We start from the raw sequence: 19,875 nt of genomic DNA, 5'->3' as shown, positions 1-19,875 counted from the left end.
TGGTGATGATTCAATCCTTTGGCCCTTCTGAAATTCACAGTCTTGATGATGATTTGCATGACATTATCTATTTTTAAAGGCTTTGTGCATCAATTTTCTTGATGTGCTATGCAGTGTTGGGTCATCAGATGTCACTCTGGGCCGCAATTGCATCGTCTTCCATTAATTTTACAAGTCCCTCCCTTTTACATACCATCGCTGGAGCACCGTCAGTAACTATGCCTGATATGTTGACAGTGGAGAAAGAAAATGGCTTTAATATATTTTTTACTGCTTCATATAAATTTCTTGATTTAGTTGTATCTTTTAATGGCACTAAAGAAGCCATTTCTTCAGTGACATTCTATTCATCATCAATACGTGTACCTCTGATAAAAATGACAAGTACCTGTATTTGTAGCATCAGGGCTGTGATGCATCACCAAAGCATAAAATTTAAAATTAGCAGTTTTACTTTCTAAATTTCTTTTGGTAGATTTTCTAAATTCTTCGATTTGTCTGGCTATAGTCTGATGAGACAAACTGATTTTAGAAATATCCCCTTTTTTTTCAGGACAAATTAATTTTGTCTGCCATGCTTTCCATGCATTGCTTAATAAACTCACCATCAGGAAATGGCTTGATTTTTTTTTTTACTATTAATTATGCTACCATATAACTAGCTTTTACAATGGACTCTTCCTGAGTTGTAACTTTTAAAAACATTTTTTGTTGAGGAGATAGACTTTTTTCAGTTCCACGATTTTGTACTTATGGCAGAATCCTTCATACATAGTGCTCATTGAATTTGGCAGCATGCTTTTGTATATAATGCCTTTTCAAATTACAGTCTTTGAAAACTTGGACAAATTCCTTGCAAATTAACCAAAGTGCCTTATTATTTGCCTTCTCAGAAAAGAAGTCATCTGTCCATTTTTCACTGAACAACCTTCCTTTATTCATAATTTTTCTTTTTTTGGGTTCTGTTTTCTTTTGATACATTGTAGAAGCCATGCTGTTATTAAAAAAATAATAATAGATAAGAGGCTATATTTACTTTTATTATGAAAATTAATTGAGAGGAAAATAGAAAGCAAGGTTCCCATCTCAGGTGCGGATGCAGGGTGAGGGGAAGGCCAGTTGTAAAGCACAGTGGGCGATGTGTGAGGCACCACTGAGGTGTGGAAGCACCTTAGTAATCAAATAAGAATGCTCACTGGACTGCTAAGTAACATTACATGCCTAACTTGCAATGGTAGGTTGAAATGTTATTGATAATTCCTGCCTCACCATGTCACCACGAACACATGCAATGTCTGATGGTGTCTGTGCCATGTGCGCAGACATCTGCGAATGTCTGATTCGACTGCCTGCACCAGGAAGACAACACACTGGAGGTTGCACACCTCTGTAAAACTAAAGCCACACGTACATGTGTGTACAAATAGTGAGAGCATAAGTGTGTTTATTTTACGTGACGTTGTGACATGACATTGCCAACTATAAACTTCACACTTGAGAGTCACACAGTTGTGTTCTGCTAAAAAGTCACAAAAAAATCTCCTAATGCTTTCCATAAGTTTACATGTTGTGTTAAGCGGAGTTTATAGCCATCTGGGCTCCATGCAGCCTGTGGGCCTTAGGTTGGACACCCCAGTTGTACATGATCCACTGGCAGAGTCAGCAGTTGAAGTTCAAGGAGTTCCTTCCTCGTCCTCGACTGCCCATACCTGCCTTCCTCCCAGTTGGTTATGTTAGGAATGTCCTGTGTATGTAGTAGCTGTGGACATTATAAAGCGGTAGCAGTCTAAGCCTTTGTCTTTGAAAAATGCAGTTTCAAGTGGGAAATAGATTAAAATGCCAATGATACATATAAGCAAGTCAGTGGAGACAGAGAGCTAGGCAGAACACCACCAGCAAAGTTGAAGACTGTCTCTGTTCCTGGGTAGAACTCATCTCTGTCACTCACTGAGTGTTCTTTTTCTTCCTTCCTTTTGAGTTTCATAGATTTTGTTGGTTTTCTTTAAGAATTATATGGTATTTAGGAACTAGTGTCATTTTAGAGGAGGAGATAGGAGATGAATTTTATGTAGCATTTTTAAGGAGGGGAGAATTATATTTTGGTTGAGAGGAAAGGAAAAAAATTTCAGGATGAAGGGACTATTCTAGATGGTTTAGGGAGGTCTTTGAAGGTTTTTCCTCTTTTCTGCTCCAGCCAGGATTAGGATATCTTCTCATGTGTTCTAGCACATTTCACACAGAGATTCCTTGGAGCAGTTATTTTGGTGTATTAGAACTGCTTCTTTTGTAATAAGCTCACAGAGGCTGGGAGCAGCACTTTTTATTTTTGAGTATTCAAACAGCACTCAGTACTTAGCATATTGTAGATATTTAATACATGCATATTGGGTGAATAAATGAATGAACAAAAGTCCCTTACTAAGGTACAGAGCAAAGACAGATTCCTTTCTTGGGAAACCACAATAATGTTTGGACCCACGATTAGACTTATTCTTTGCTGAGATGCTCAATTAGAGGTAGAACTGGTTGAGGAGCCTGGGAGGAAGAACAGGGATGAAATTGTTTCAGTGAAAGCCAAAAGCATTCTCCAAGAGGGGTCAAGACTATCTGTTATGGCAGTGTTTTTCAACCTTTTTATCTCACAGCACATGTAAACCTATACTTAAACTTCCACGGCACACTTAAATTACGTGATCAAAAAAAAAAAAAAAGTGAAAAAAGAGAATAGACTTACTATGCATTGAACTTCTTTTGAAAATAATTAAGTTATTGGCACATCTAAAATCCTCTCACAGCACACAATTGGGAGATTTCTTTTATAGGAAAGGGAATTATAAGAACATATGCCATTTTTTGAATAAAAATTAATATATTTGAAGGAGGAAAAAAATTTTTTTTTTTTTTTTTTGCAGTTTTTGGCTGGAGGTGGGTTTGAACCCGCCCCCTCCAGCATATAGGGCCGGCGCCCTACTCCTTTGAGCCACAGCCACCACCCTGAAGGAGAAAAATTTTTAATGTAAACACTTATTAAATAGAAGTCAATTTTACATTTTCTCGAGCAGTGAAAATTCTAATGTTATCTAGGGTTTCTTTTTAGCATTCTTTTGGGTTTTTTTCTTTCTTTTTTTGAGACAGAGTCTCTGTTGAACTGGGTAGAGTGCCATGGTGTCATAGCTCACAATCTTGGGCTCAAATAATCCTCTTGTCTCAGCCTCCCAAGTAGCAGGGACTATAGGCACCCACCACAGTGCCCAGCTAGTTTTTCTATTTTTAGTAGAGTCAGGGTCTCGCTCTTGCTCAGGCTGGTCTTGAACCTCTAAGCTCAAGCAATCCACCTGTCTCAGTACCCCAGAGTGCTAGGATTACAGGTGTCAGCCACTGTGCCCACCTGACATTCTTTAGTGGAAAAGCCAAGAGAATATTATAATGGGTCTCCCAAAACCCAGTCTATTAGTCTGCTTTCATCTAAAAGATTGGCACTTTTAATGCACTCTAGAATAAAATTATTTTGAAAAATACTCAAACTTCTTTAAAAAAAGTCTCATTTATTTATCAGTGTCTGTCTGTCTGTCTGTATGTATGTATGTATGTAAGTTTAAGGGGTGCAAGTGCGGTTTTGTTACATGGATGTACTGTATAGTGGTGAAGTCTGGGCACTTAGTATGAGTATTACCCAAACAGTATTGCCCACTGTACCTATTAATTTTTTACTCTCGCTCTCTTCCTTCTGAGTTGCCAGTAACTATTATGCCACACTCCATGCCCCTGTGTACACGTTGTTTAGCTCCCACTTATAAGTGAGAATGTGGAGTGTGTGACTTTTGAGTTGTTTCACTTAAGATAATGGTTTCTAGATCCATCTGTGTCCTGCAAAGACATGATTTCTCTATTTTTAATGGCTGAACAGTATTCCACTTCACAAGTGATGTCTCTCAGCCCCATTCCCCCGCCCCCAGGTGGGACAGGCTGGCTAGACTAGGCTGCAGTTGGGTATTTACATTCCTTCAGGTCAGTTAGGCCCAAATAATACCTCAACTGGGTAGTCTCTATTCAAATATTTGTCTTGAGGGGAGACCTTGTTAAGAACAGAAGGCTCTGCTTCTCCTCCTGTCAGAAATGTGAAGATATTTTTCTCCAGGTTGCACTTTGCGAATCAGATTGAGTTACTGGAGGTAAAACTTAAATCTCTTACATGCCCATCAGAAACCAGAAGGTGCAGCTTGTGTTTTCCTTCTGTTCACATGTGCTTTCACACAGCGAGATTCTGCTTTTGAGGAAAGACATTTATCCACTTCCTTTTTTGGTTGTGGTTTTGTCCTCGACTCTACTTTTCATTAACATTCAGTCTGTTGGTTTCATCTATCACCTTCAAGCAATTCACTCTTAAATTTGAATTTTTAGACTTAATATTTTACCTAAAGGTTTATATCCAGGTGAAAGGAAGGTATCTTCTTTAAAGTAGCTCCATAGATATATTCTCATTCTCCCATTTCTCTTGATATTGTCACTGTTCTTTCTTCCTGAAGCCTTAGAGTTTTCATTGGATTGCCCTAATTTCGTTCCCTAAATCCATGTACTAGGTCAAGAATCTTCCATTTTAATTCTCACTGATACTGTCAATTCTAGGTCCTCGTTTCTCAAGTTATATTGGTATATAGTGGCTTCTTGTCTCTTTTTTGTCTCATTTAATCTTTTTTCTCTCTTTAAGCTATATATCCAGCTGTCAGATCAAAATCTATCTGTATGTCTTTTTTTTATTGAACTATATACATATATATACATACAGAGAAGTGTATAAATCATAGCTGATGAATTGTCACAAATCAAACATACTTGTACCACTAGCAATAGCAAATGTAATGTTTTAAAATTATCACATTCATGACCTTGGTTTTCTGAATTAATTCAAGGAATTTGAGCTTTATTAGTTTCCTGAGTAGAGGAATAGTGGGAGATAAACTGGTATGCCATCTCTCACTATTTGCTACATATAGCTTTATTTTGGAGACATTTCTTTTTTATTACATCTCATATTCACCTTTTTGGGCAGTGGGGTCCTGTGTTGTTCCTACTTCCTGAAATATATTTCCCCTTTTATAGTCTAAATCATGGTCATGAAGCCAGTCCTGACTCATATCTTGCCATATCTAAGAAGTTTTCTTGGCAATTCTAGCTTTCATTAGTTTTACCTTTTTCTATTCAAAAATTCTTTAATTTATTTTTTGAATAGGTAGTATCAATACAGTCACTTAGAAGAAAATTCCAATGTATGGTATAAAAGGTATATACAATAACAAGTCTCTCTCTCCTGTGTTCCAGCCACTAAGTATTTTTCTATTACAGAAGTATTTTATGTATTTAGAATGAGTATTATTCTTTCTCCTTTTTTTTTCAGATTTTGGCCAGGGCTGGGTTTGAACCTGCCACCTCTGGCATATGGGGCCAGCGCCCTACTCCTTTGAGCCACAGGCACCATCCTTATTCTTCCTCCTTTTAATACAAAGTTAACATACTAATTTCTGCATCTTACTTTACTCGATTAATAGTTCTTAATGATAGTTCCATATAAATACACAGAAAATTCTTAATTTTTGTTAGGACTGAGTGATATTCCACTAAATGAAGGAATATGCCACGAATAGGTTTACCATGAATAGTTTTACCATATGTGGTTGTCAAAGTTGGGCAGTGAACAGATTCACATAGAATATGATTTGGGCAGCACCCACGAGAATTATTCAGCTACAATCAAATCCAGCGACTTAGTTTCTTTTGTTGGATATTTCAGAAATTTCCAGTTTTTTTCCCCTTTGCTGTTGCAAATATTACTGCAACAAATACTTTTATATATATGTCACTTGATATCTATGGAAAAGTTATCTGTGGCATATCATTTTCTTAATTCCTAAAGTTTTTATTATACATAACATCGTCCAGTTTAACACTGAGACCTACTCTTAATTTATTGTTCAGTTGTTTAAAAAAATTTTTATTCCATGAAGAGATGTTCCATATATTAAGTTATTTTTATATACCTTGACCTAGAATATTAGTGTATTCTTAATATTAGTGTCTTAAGTCTTTAAGACAGGCTGTAATGTTTCTTAGAAACTGTCAAATTCTGTTTTCCTTTTTATTCTTCAGCACTTTTCACAATCATTTTGAAATTCCTGATAATAGAAGAAAAAATTGTTGTCAAGATACACTTAGCAGCAGAAATGCTTTTATTCTAAGCTACAGAATAATATGAACCACAATATCAGATGTAGTTTTTCTTAGGAAAGTAAAATATTTTACCTTTCTTTGGTATCAAAAATGTTCCTTACTGTTCTCTTGAAAATGTTCAATGAGTTCAAATGTTTCTCCACCCAGACTTAGTAAAGCTGCAGGTAAAATAACAGAAAGATAGTCGTAGTAAATTGTTGTGTCTCACAAAAGATATGGTATATTAATTTTTTTTAAAGCTACTGCATGCAAGATGAAAAGAAAAACCTGGAATTATCCTATTTGGTGTTAAGGTTCATTTAGTGTCTTGGTTTCTACTTTGGAAGCTTTGACCAGGTAGAGTTTTTCATAATTTCTTTCTCCCTCATTATTTGATAGTTTATAAAACTGGACAGCTTTCAATTGGGGAAAAATTGTATTTTTTTTTCTGTACTTGGTAAACCCTCGTTTTTACCATGTCTTAGATGAGATCACTGAAGTTAAGGAAAAACCTCTTCTTGTGTTTCTACGTGGCTTAGATGATATCAGTTGAATTAATAAATAATTGAACTCTGATATGGCTGATTTAGACCTGAAAATAAAAGGTATAGTTCTTCATTTCTTCTAACTAACTATGAAAAATTTACTGCCTGAATTCTGGGAAACTGAAGAGCAAAATAAATTCTACTATCATTTTTAGAATTTATAAGATACAAATAAGATATTTTAGGGAAGTTTATGATAATTGACCTTTAGTTGGTAATAAGGTACACTGTAGCAATTTTTATACTTTCTGGAGCTATATTCACATGCCAAGGAATTCAGTTGAAACTGTACAATTCAATACTTTTTAGTATATTCACAGAGTTGTGCAGCCATCATTACAATCAATTTTAGATCATATCCATTAGCAGTCACTCCCCATTTCTCTCCAAATTTTCCAGCTCTGGGCAACCTCTAGTCTACTTTCTATCCTTATGGATTTTCATATATATGAAATTGTACAATGTGGCCTTTCGTGTTTGTCTTCTTTCACTCAGTAAAATGTTTTCAAGGTTCATGCTGTAGCCTGTATCAATACTTTATTTCTTTCTTTTACCAAGTATTCCATTATATGAATATTATCCCACTTTATTTATTCATTCATCAATTGACAGATATTTGAGTTGTTTCCACTTTGTAGCTATTATGAAAATGTTGTTTCAAACACTGATGTGCAAGATTTCGTAGAGACAAACTTTCATTTCTCTTGGGTATACACATACACCTAGGGAGTGAAATTTCTGGGTCGTTAACTCTGTTCTGTTTTAGCTTTTGAGGAACTGCCAAACTGGTTTCCATAGTGGCTGTGCCACTTTATATTTCAACTAGCAGGAGATGAGGGGTTCCAGTATCTCTGCAATCTCTGTGACACTTGTTATTTTTCTTTTTTGATTGTAGACTTCCTACTAGTGCAAAGTAGTATCTTATTGTGGCTTTGCTACAGTGGCTAATGATATTGATCATCTTTTCATATGTTTATTGGACATTTGTGTATCTTCTTTGGAGAAATGTTTATTCAGATACTTTACCTATTTTTAATTGGTTTGTCTTTTAATATTCAGTTTTAAGAATTCTTTATATATTCTGTTTATCAGATGTATGATTTTCTCTATTGTGTAGTTACTTTTTCACATTTGTAATGATGTCTTTGGAAGTGCAGAAGTTTGTAATTTTGATGAAATCCAATTTATGTATTTTTACTTTGTCACTTATGCTTTTGTTATTGTATCTAAGAAACTATTATCTAAGCCACAGTTACAAGGATTTGCTACCGTGTTTTCTTCTTCTATGAGCTATTTTATAACTTTGGCTGTTTTTTAGGTCTGCTATCCATTTACAGTTAATGCTCTGTGTATGGTCTGAAGAAGGCATCATGCTTCATTCTTTTGCATGTCCAATTCTAGTTGTCTTTGGACTAGCTGTTGAAATACTTTTTTTCTTTTTCCTATTTTTTAAAATTTCAGAATATTTGGGGGTATGTATGTTTTGTTTACATACTTACAGATTCAGGCTAAGTTATAAATGTGTCCTTCACCTGAATATTGTGCATTGTATCCATTGTGAATTTACCCATTCCCTCCTCTTTCCTCCTCCCAGCTTGATTTTCATTGAGATTTACTTCCATATGAGCACTTAAGTGTTGATCCCAACTTGGTAATGACTATATGTGTTTGTTTCTCCATTCTTGTGATGTTTCACTTAGAAGAATGGTTTCTAGTTCCATCTAGGTTATCACAAAAGATAATAGATTGCCCATTTTTTTTAATGGCTGAGTAGAACTCCATAGAATGTATATACCACATTTTATTAATCCCTTCATGTATTGTTTCCACGTCTTTGTTATTCTGAATTGCACTGCTATTAACATTGAAGTGCAGGTGTCTTTGTAGAAAGTGACCCTTTTCCCGTTGGGTATATACCCAGCATTGGGATTGCTGGATAAAGTGGCAGGTCTACTTTAAGTTCTTGATGTTCTCTCCATACAGTTTTCCATAGAGGTTGCACTAGTTTGCAGTCCCACCAACTGGGTACCAGAGTTGTTCCTTTCTTTCCATATTTATGTCAGCATATTTTGTTTTGGGACTTTTTAATAGTAACAATTCTGTTTGGAGTTAGATGATGTCTTATTGTGGTTTTGATTTGCATTTCCCTAATGATTAGAGATGTTGAGCATTTTTCCTGAAATTTTTTGCCATTAGTATATCTTCATCTGAAAAGTTTCCATTCATGTCTTTTGCCTAGTTTTAATGGGGTCGTTTGGCCGTTTCTTGCTGGTTTGCTTGAGTTTTTTGTAGTTTCTGGTTATCAGTTCTTTTTCTGATGTGTAGCATGTGAATATTTTCTCCCATTCTGTGAATTTCCTATTGCTCTTTTGATTATGTCCTTGGCTGTGCAGAAGCTTTTTAATTTTATTAGTCCCATTTATTTATTTTTGTTATTGTGATTGATTTTGGGGTCTTCATAAAATTCTTCACTTAGACCAATACCTGTAAGAGTTTTTCAAACATTTTCTTTTTGGATTCTTTTCCTTCTTTCTTTCTTTCTTACCTTCTTTCTCTCTCTCTCTTTCTTTCTCAGTTCTTTTTTTTTTTTTTTAATTTCAGATTAATATTAGGGTACAAACAATTAGGTTACAATGTTTGCATTTGTTAGGTAAAGTACCTGTTGTAGTTGTCTCCTGCATATACTCTTACATTGTGCCCATTATGTGGGAGCACATCAATCCATCTCCTACTTCCCCCATCCCTCTAACTTGAGCCAAGATCAGCTTAATGACTAATTCAAGTCAAAGTAGACTGTAATTAGCCATTTTCTTTTTGTTGTTGTTGTTGTTGTTGCAGTATTTGCCCAGAGCTGAGTTTGAACCTGCCACTCTGGCATATGGGACTGGCACTCTACTCCTTGAGCCACAGGTGCTGCCCCATGCCCGCAACTTGAATTGAATTGAGTTTTTCTCTTGTGTGGGCATGAATTAGTTTGTCCACTGGCTTCATATTAGTGTTGAGTACATTGGATACTTGTTTTTCCATTCTTGTTATTATTTTACTGAGAAGAATGTGTTTCAACTCCATACAGGTTAAGACAAAAGATGGAAAGTCTCTTATCTTTTTTATGGCTGAATAGTACTCCATGGTATACATATGCTACAGTTTATTAATCCATTCCTGGCTTGATGGGCATTTAAGTTGTTGCCACATCTTGGCAAATTGAGCTGTGGTGAACAATGTAATGCATATGTCTTTATGATAAAATGATTTTTTTCTTATAGGTAGATGCCTAGTAATGGGATCAAATTTAAGTTCTATTTTTAGTTCTTTGAGGATTATCTATACTTCTTTCCAAAGAGGCTGTATTAGTTTTCAGTCCCACTAACAGTGTAAAAATGTTTTCTTCTTTCCACATTCACACCAGCATCTACAGCTTTGAGACTTTGTAATATAGGCTGTTCTCCCTGGGATTAGGTGATATCTCAGGGTAGTTTTGATTTGAATTTCTCTGATGATTAGGGATGAAGATCATTTTTTTTCATGTGTTCATTAGCCACTCATCTATGTTCTTCAGAGAAGGTTCTGTCCACATCTCTTGCTCAGTGATAGAAGGGATTGTTTGCTCTATGACAAATCCACAGCTAGCATCATACTAAATGGAGTAAAAGTGAAAGCTTTTTCACTTAGAATTGGAACCAGACAAGGATGGCCACTATTGCTACTACTATTCAACATAGTTCTAGAAATCCTAGCCAGTGCAATCAGGCAACAGAAGAATATTAAGGGCGTCCACATGGAGACAGAGGAGGTCAAACTCTCACTCTTTGCCAATGATATGATCTTACAGTTTGAAAACCCCAGAGACTCAGCCACAAGACTCTTGGAGGTGATCAAGAGATACAGTAATATCTCAGAGTATAAAATCAATGTCCACAAATCAGTAGCCTTTGTATACATCAGTAACAGCCAAGTTGAGAAGCAAATCAAAGATACTATATCATTTACAGAGCTTCAAAGAAAATGAAATACCTAGGAATATACCTAAGAAAGGAGGTGAAGAATATCTACAAAGAAATTATGAAACCCTCAGAATAGGAATAGCAGAAGACATTAACAAATGGAAGAATATGCCATGATCTTGTCTAGGAAAAATCAACATCATTAATGTCTATACTACCCAAAGCAATCTACAGATTGAATGTAATCCCCATTAAAATACTACATCATACTTTGAAGAAATGGAAAAAAATAGTTCTTACTTTTGTATGGAACCAGAAAAAAACCCCGTATAGCTAAGGCAATTAAAAACAAAGCTGAGGCATCACTCAATCAGACTTTAGGTTATATTACAAGTCCACTGTGATCATTAATACAGCATGGAATTGCCACAAAAATAGAGACATAGACATATGGAACAGAATAGGAAACCTAGAGATGAAACAAGTCTCTGCTTGCCATCTGATCTTTAACAAACCAAACAAAAGCATTAAGTAGGGAAAAGAATGTCTCAACAAATGGTGCTGGGAGAACTGGCTACCACACATAAAAACTGAAATTGGACCAGCACCTTTTACCATTTACAATTGACAAGATAGATAAAAGATTTAAATCTAAGACACGAAATGATAAAAATTCTAGAAGAAAATTTGGGAAAAACTCTTGAGGATGTTGGCTTGGGGAAAGATTTTATCAAGAAGACTTCAGTGGCAATTGCAACAACAATAAAAATAAACAAATGAGACTTAATTAAGTTGAAAAGCTTCTGTATATCTAAGGACACAAAAATTTAAGCAAAGGACAGCCTTCAGAATGGGAAAAGATACTTTCATTTTATGAATCTGACAGAGGGCTGATAACTAGAATCTTCTAGGATTTTTATAGTTCCCTACATTAGGTTTAAGTCGTTTATTCATTGTGAGTTAATTTTTATGAGTCGTGAGAAGTATAGATCCTGTTTGAGTCTTTTACTCTGGCTATCCAGTTTTCCCAGCATTATTTATTGAATAGAGATTCTTATGTATGTTTGTATGTGTCCCAATGTATGTTTTTATCTGGTCAAAAGTCAGATGAGAATATGAAGATGATTTTATCCATGAGTTCTCAGTTCTGATTCAAAGGTCTAGGTTTCTGTTTTTGTGCCTCATACCCTGATGTTTTGGTTATTATAGCCTTGAAGTCTGATGAAATAATGCTTCCCACTTTGTTCTTATTATACAGGTGGCCATAAAATTTTAAATTGTGCACAGACTTTATGGCCACTCTCTATAGGTTACATTGGCTTTTTCGGGGTCTTTCCCGATTCCATAAGAAGGGTAGAACTCTTGTTTCTAGCTCTTTCCCCATAGAACAGACTTGGCACCCTGTGGCCTTATCATAAATGTGAAGAGTTATATTTGGATGCTCTGTTTTATTCTGCTGATCTGCATGTCTGTCTATTTGTCACTATCATAGTGTCTTGATTACTGTAGCTTTTTAATAAGTATTAAAATCAGAAAGTATGAGTCCTCTAATTTTGTTCTTATTTTTCAAGAGTTGTTTGTGGTTATTCTGGCTTCATTGCCTTTCTATATACATTTTAGGATTAGCTTGTCAATGTCTATAAAGAAGCTAGCCAAGATGTTAATATGTATTATGTTATATTTGTAGATCAAATTGTCTTGCTTTCTTAACAATATCAAGTCTTTCTATCTGTGATCATGAGTATTTATTGTAGGTTTTTAAAAATTTCTTTGAATAGTATTTTCTAATTTAAAAGTATAAGCTTTAACATTTTTGTTAAATTTATTCCAAAGTATTTCATTCTTTTTAGGTGCTGTTACAAATAGAATTGTTTTCTAATTTAATTTCTGTACTGATCACTGCTGGGTATATAGAAATGAAATTGATTTTTGTACATTGATCTTATGACCTATAATATCACTAAATTCACATATTGTAATAGTTTTCTTATTGTCTTAGGATTTTCTGCATATAATGATGTGATTTGCAAATAGAGGTAGTTTTACTTCTTCTTTTTCAATCTGAATGTCTTTTATATCATGTATTCCATTGTACTGGCTAGAACCTTGAGTGTATAATGTTGAGTAGAAGTCAATGATAGAGTACACATCTTTGCTCCTGATCTTTGGGAGAAAACATTCACTTGTAGTGATTTTTTTTAGTCCAAAAAGAATAGGACATAATTTTGGCTTGAAGCCTAACTTCCTTTTGATTTAAGTTTTTTTTCTGTTTACGTATACAGATATGTGCTGATTAGAAGATTCACTTGTGCAGTGTGGAAGATAAGCAGTGCCTTACAAAAATGGGGTTTGGGAGTGACCTGAAGAATTCACATGAAGCTGTATTAAAATTGCAAGACTGGGAATTACGGTTATTGGAGACAGTGAAGAAATTTATGGCCTTGAGAATAAAAAGTGATAAAGAATATGCATCTACTTTACAGAACCTTTGTAATCAAGTTGATAAAGAAAGTACTGTCCAAATGAATTATGTCAGCAATGTCTCCAAGGTAAAAAGAATAATTTCATTTGTTATTTGTAGCATCCTAACTATGCTTAAAGCATAGGTCATAATAGGTCATCATATTGCATGAGCATACCCACGTCAATGTTTGAATGCAGTGGTTCCAAAATTGTATTGTCCTTGTACAGATGTACTTTGGTATCATTATGGATGTCTTCAGAGTAAACTCCTAGAAATGGGATTTTTAGGTCAAAATGTAAATGCACGCCATAGTTTTTTAAAATACTGCTAATGTAAATATAAATTTATATAAGATAGATACTGATCTTGTAACATTTTAAATATATACCAGAAATATATGAAGTTTCCACTTAATCTGAGCAACAGATTTGTTGTCAAAATTTTGAACTTTTATTTTTCTGATAGGTAAGAATGACATCTAGTTTGGTTTTTATAATTCTCTAATTAAAGGAGTAAAATTAAAAATATTTTTATGTGTTTAAATAGTAGTTGTTTTTTGGGACTTATTTTATGCAGTGGATAAATGCTATTTTGTGTGTTTTATTCATCTAAAATTATACCTGTCCCAGTATAGTCAGCTATCTTCTGAAATAGTATAGTGGTACAGATAATTCTTAAATAACATAATTTATTTGAAAGGAGATACTGGCTTAGCTTTTAAACTTGAAGTGAATTGAAATATTGGCAATGCTTTAGATAGCCCTTGGGAATAAAAAATAATGAAAAATACTTTTTGATGAACCAGTCATTATTTAGTAGGGATGTAATATACATACAATGTAACTGGAACCTGTATAACAAGAATTTAAACTATAAAGGGTGCCAAAAAATATATACACATTTTAAAAAAAGGAACTACTGCATTAAAATTGTAATGCTTAAATTGTGTTTGACTCTTGCACTTGTAAGAGATACAAGATACAGTATGTGGGTCACCTCAAAAGTTTTGAGATAGACTGTGTTATGGTCCATTATTTCACTTTCCAGAAACATGGTTGACAGCATCCTTTCTGATTTACCTGGGCAAGTTTCAGCAGGCTCAAGTTGTCAGTGTTGCTGGGAGGGCTTCATTTGTTTCTTTCCAAGTGAATGTTATATTTCTTGATTTTTGTGTGTCAAAACTTTTGTAATGGCCCACGTATACAATATAACAAATGTTATGTTATATATTGAGTATTAAAATTTTAATACAATTTTTTTCCTTTCTTAAAACATGTATACATTTTTTGGCATCTTCTCTATATATTTAAGGAAGCAATTTTCAAGCCTGTCTGTAGTGTCAGATCTGCTGTACACGTTGACTTGAAGACCCTAGTGTGTTCCAACCCAATTGATATATTGGGGAACAATTTGAGCTTAATGTGAATTTTGTATCTGCTTATATATGAAACCAGAAGTGCTAGGTGGATGTAGAAAACTATCTGAGCTGCTTGGGAGTACATATCACACACACAGTTCAGTCCCATTTACTTCTTTATCATGAGCCACCACCCATCCACATGTGGTATTGCAGTTTTCTGTCCAAGTTCAAATATCTCTACCACTTTACAGTAACTCACGAATTGCAGTCTTTCTGAAACCTATTTTGACAAATAAACTTTAGGTCCTTTCAAGGCCCAGTGCCATATTTATTGGACACATAGTAGTCATGTATTTCCTAACCATTTAATATGTGTAAAACTGCATAGTTTTTATTAGGATTCTGTCCTTTTTTAATGTATACTTAATACATTTCTTGAGGGTTAATTCCTTTAACCCCATTTTTCTGTAGTCTTTGTGGCATTGTGTGATTTTTGTGCAACCTGATTATTAGAAACAAAAATACTTTGCTACATCAGAACATGTAGATCAGAATTACATGGAGAGCTATAAAATACTGATGCCCAGACCTTATCCAAAGCCTATTAAATCAGAATCTCTGCTCATTAGAGCTCAGGAGTTGTTATTTTAAAAGGCTCTGACTTGCTGCTTCTTGTAGCCAGTTTGTGAACCACTAGCCTGGGGAAACCAAGGAGCTTTGAAGAAAATGCAGAAGAGAGGTTCTTACAAATGGAAAGTATGTAAGGTTTCCTATGCACTTACAACTGAGTCTTTGAAAATGTCATTTTCAGGGAAATTTAATGAGTTGTTTTCTGGATTTCTGTATCTCATAAGTATTTAGAGACACCAAAAATGTTTTTCTTATGTAGTAGGCAAACTCAGAATAATAACAGTTGTTTCAGAGTACCATTTATTTCGAGTTATTGTATAGTTCAAAAACTATACATTCTTCATGGAATTTTTATGTTGCATTTAAAAATATTCAAGTAAGAAGAAAGAAAACAAGTGGTTAGAGGATATAGCATGAAGTGAAAAGCTATTTGACACTATTATTTAGGTATTTTTTAAGCTTGAGTCATCTTGTTCATCATTTTCAATGCTTATTATAACTAGAGCTCTAGTAGGAGTTTGCTGTTTGACTCAGTATCCTAGAATAAATAATTTTTTGTTTAATGAACTGAGAACACTACAATTACTACTTATTTATGGATTACCAATTTATTCTACCACACCTGTTAGTTCAAAGATAGAAGACAAGAAAGGACATGATGTATATTTCTAAAAGATATGCGTTTCCCCCCATGTGGAAGTGTTCTCTCATCTAAATATTGAATACAGAGTTTACTTTCTTTATATCACGTATTCATCTTAGTGTAAAAGGCACTATTTACCTCCACTGGCTTCATAAGCATAAAATAGACATTTTAGGATTTATTTTAATTGTTTCAGAAATGTAGATGCTATTTGGCATATGCATCTGATCTCTTTTTTAAGGAGATGGGAGAAATAATGATATTTGTAAATTGAATCATTATTCTTCATTTTATTATGAAGTAAGTGATATATTTCTTTCTAGGAACTATTTTACCTTTAGTTGCAAAATGATAGTGTCAAAAATAAGTTAGAAATTTATAGAAAATCTTTTAAGATCAGACATTTCATGTTAAAGCGGTATTTTTATGATATAATCTTAATATTATTCAGTATACAACTTAGAATTTTGAAAAACGATCTATAGTTTAACAATCTCAAACCAGTAATTTGTTTCCCCGAGGAAAAGGAAAATGTGTGCTATCTGTGTCAGTGTGTTAAGGTGGTACTATTTTTAATTATCCAGGCTGGTATTGGGGTTGGGTAGGTAAGAAGAAGATGATTATTCCTTAATTGTCTTGCATGCAGAGAGATACAGGGGATGAGTCGTTAGTTTAGTCAGAAACCCAGTTAACTGGGTTAACTTCTGATATCCATAGCTTCTGACAGAGCATTCCATATCAAGAGTGACTTGCCAATCTTGATCTACAAGGACTTTTTCATTTTAAATGTACTCGTACTACAAAGTAGGTGGCCTAAATATATCTATCACCTCACATAATTATGGGGGGGGGGGCTGAGAACGGTTGCTGTGCTGCACGTTAGCTCTCCAGAACACATTGGTCCTGCATGAAACTCTGTTCCTTCATAACAGTATCTCCCCATTTCCCCAGCCCCTAGCAACTACCATTCTTCTCTTCTAGGAGTTTGACAGCATTTCTTAGATTCCACAGTATTTGTCTTTCTATGTAGTTGGCTTTTTCCCTTAGCATGATGCCTTCCAGGTCCATCCATTTTGTAAAAAATGGCAGGATTCTCTTCTTTTTTATGGTTAATGTTTGTGTGTGTGTATATTATACATATCATAATTTCCTTATCCATTTTTCTGTTGATGGTGTTTCTCTGTCCTGGCAATTTTATTTATTTATTTATTTATTTTTTGAGACAGAGTCCTTGGTAGAGTGCCATGGCTCCACAGCTCTCAGCAACCTCCATCTCTTGGGCTTAAGTGATTCTCTAGCCTCAGCCTCCAGCTAGCTGGGACTACAGGCACCTTGCCACAGCCTGGCTATTTTTTTGTTGTAGTTGTCATTATTGTTTAGCAGGCCTAGGCTGGGTTGGAACCCGCCAGCCCTGGTGTATGTGGCCAGCACCACCGAGCCTGTCTTGGCAATTTTAACTCTGGCCTATCTAGTCTGTTTTATGTTGCTGTAACAGAGTAGTTGAGATGGGGTAATTTATCAAAAAAAGAAGTTTACCTTGGCTTATTTAGTTCTGCAGGCTGGAAAAGTACAAGGGCATGGCTTTGGTTTCTGGGAAGAGGTTTCATAATGCATCACAACATAGCTGGCAGGGTCAACGGGGAATTAACGTGTGAAGAGGGAAAGCCTGAGGGGCTTCGTAACAACCCACTTTTATGGGAACTAATGCCTTCTTCACAAAAACTAATCTGGCTTTGCCATAGTGACAGCTCACTCACTACCACAAGAATGCAGCCAAGTCACTCATGAGGGTGGAGTATTAACCTCCCATTTGGCTCTACCTTCCGACACTACCATACTGGGGATCAAATTTGAATGTGAGTTTTTGTGGAAACAGACAAACTATATCAGTGCTGCAATGAATATGAAAGTTCAGGTATCTCTTTGACCTACTAATTCTTTTCCTTTGGGTGTATTACATAGCAGAGGGATTTCTAGATCATAAGGCAGGTCTACTTTTAATTTTTGAGGAACCTCCCATCCTGTTTTCATCCTAGCTTTCCTGATTTACATTCCCACCAACAGTGTATCAGGATTCCCTTTTCTCCACATCTTTATCAATAGTTTTTATTTTTTAAGAATAACCATTTTAACAGGTATGAGGTTATAGTTCATTGTGGTTTTGATTTGCTGTTACCTGATGATGAGAGATGTTGAGGACCTTTTCATATACTTTTTGGTCGTTTGCATGTTGTCTTTGGAAAATATCCACTCAGGTCCTTTGCACATTTTTTAATTGAGCTATTTGTTTTGCTGCTGAGTTGTATTAGTTCCTTATATGTTTTGGATATTAACCCCTTATCAAATATATAATTTGCGATTATTTTCTTCCATTTTCTATAGATTGCCTTTTTCTTTTGTTGATTATTTCTTTTGCTTTATAGAAGCTTTTTAGTTTATACAGTCTTACTTGTTCATTTTTGCTTTTGTTTTCTGTACTTTTGGTGTCATGCTCAACAAATCATTGCTAGGGGTTAATATTGGTACAACTCCATGTAAAAATAATAATACCTACTCTGTCCGTTTTGCACTGAACTGAGGGACCCTGGGAGCCCAACACCCCAAGCCCTCTGCACAGAGAGACAGGGGTGCTGCCTCTCTTAATGATCCTTGTAGACTTTTATTGCAATCTCAGGCATGAGAAAATATAGTACAGTGTCAAGCTTCAAAGAGAGATTGAAGGTTAAAAAAATTTTTTTTCTTTAACTGCATGATTGAATTCTTATTACTTTCTATTTACTGGCACTTCTGTCTTGTCTTTTTCTTATCACTGCTAAATATGCCTTAGGGGTGAGACAGTGTGTTGTATCTGGTGAGTATTGCTTTTAGTACTCAGGCCAGCAGTGTTGCTTGGCTTTTCCCCAGATCCCTCTGTCTCTAGTGCCCAGCACTTTTAACCCTGTGCTTTATCCTGTAGGTTAAGGTGCTTTTCCCCTAAGTTTTCTTCTAGGAGTTGTACAGATTCAGTCTTATTTTTAATTGTTTAGTCCTCTTTAGGTAAATTTTTGATATAAGGATCCACCTTCATTCTCTTACATGTGGATATCCAGTTTTCATAACACTATTGAAGAGAATGTCTCTGCCCTATTCTATGTTCTTGTTGCCCTCATCAAAGATTAGTTGATCATAGATGCGTAAATTTATTTCTGTGCTCTCTTTACTGTTCCATTAGTCTATACATCTGTTTTTATGCTAATACCATACTGTTTGATTACCATATCTTTGTGACATAGTTTGAAACAAGAAAGTGTGCTGCCTCTAGCTTTGTTCTTTCTCACTATTGCTTGTATATTTGGGGTATTTTATGGCTCCATGATAACGTTAGAATTTTTTTTTTCTATTTCAACATCTCAGTGACATTTTTTCACCATTGAAATTTGATTAGGTAGGGATTGCTCTGAATCTGTAGGTCACTTTGGAACATTTTAATGATAATCATGCTTTCAATCCATGAACACAAGCTATCTTCATTTAGTGACGTCTTTAATTTCTTTCATCTGTATTTTCTGTTTTTCATTGTCACTGTACTCTTCTTTGGTTAAGCTCATTTCTAAGCATTTTATTATTTTGTTGCTATTTTAAATGGGATTTTAAAAAAAATTCTGATAGTTTGTTGTCAGTGTATAGAAACACTGCTGGTTTTCATATGTTGATTTTGAATTATGCAACTTTACTGAATTTGTTTATGAGTTCAACCAATGTTTTAAGGAGTTTTTAGGATTCTCCTGTAATTAACTAGTTACTGCTTTCAGAGACTAAGTCTCCATTTATCACCCAAGTTAGGGTATAGTGATCATAGCTCACTGTAACCTTAAATGTTTGCCTCAGCCTCCTATGTAGCTAGAACTATAAGTGCACACCACCATGCCCAGCTAATGTTTTAAAATTTATTTTATGATTTTTAAGCAACAGGCCTCACTATGTTGCCCATGTTTGTCTTTAACTCCTAGACTCAAGTGATCTGTCTGCCTTGGCCTCCCAAAGTACCTGGCCAAGTTTTCTCCTGTTTAAGATCCTATCTACTTCAGACAGCCATAATTTTATTT

At 34.9% G+C, this 19,875-nt stretch overlaps 1 protein-coding gene across 1 annotated transcript in view; it reads left to right on the top strand.

Moving 5' to 3' along the window:
• The window catches only part of FER (FER tyrosine kinase), a 328,727-nt gene that overhangs the window by 14,098 nt on the left and 294,754 nt on the right, over positions 1-19,875 (top strand). The window contains exon 3 of the mRNA XM_023512721.1: positions 12,976-13,242. Within this exon, the coding sequence (XP_023368489.1) occupies positions 13,036-13,242 (207 nt within the window). The 5' untranslated portion in view covers positions 12,976-13,035. The remainder of the gene's footprint in view (positions 1-12,975; positions 13,243-19,875) is intronic.

The sequence above is a fragment of the Otolemur garnettii genome, unplaced genomic scaffold (genome assembly GCF_000181295.1).
Source record: "Otolemur garnettii isolate 467f Iridium unplaced genomic scaffold, OtoGar3 scaffold00030, whole genome shotgun sequence".
NCBI classification, from domain to species: Eukaryota; Metazoa; Chordata; class Mammalia; order Primates; family Galagidae; genus Otolemur; species Otolemur garnettii.
Note: the sequence above shows the minus strand (reverse complement) of the source record. Positions and strands in the feature narration are given on the sequence as shown.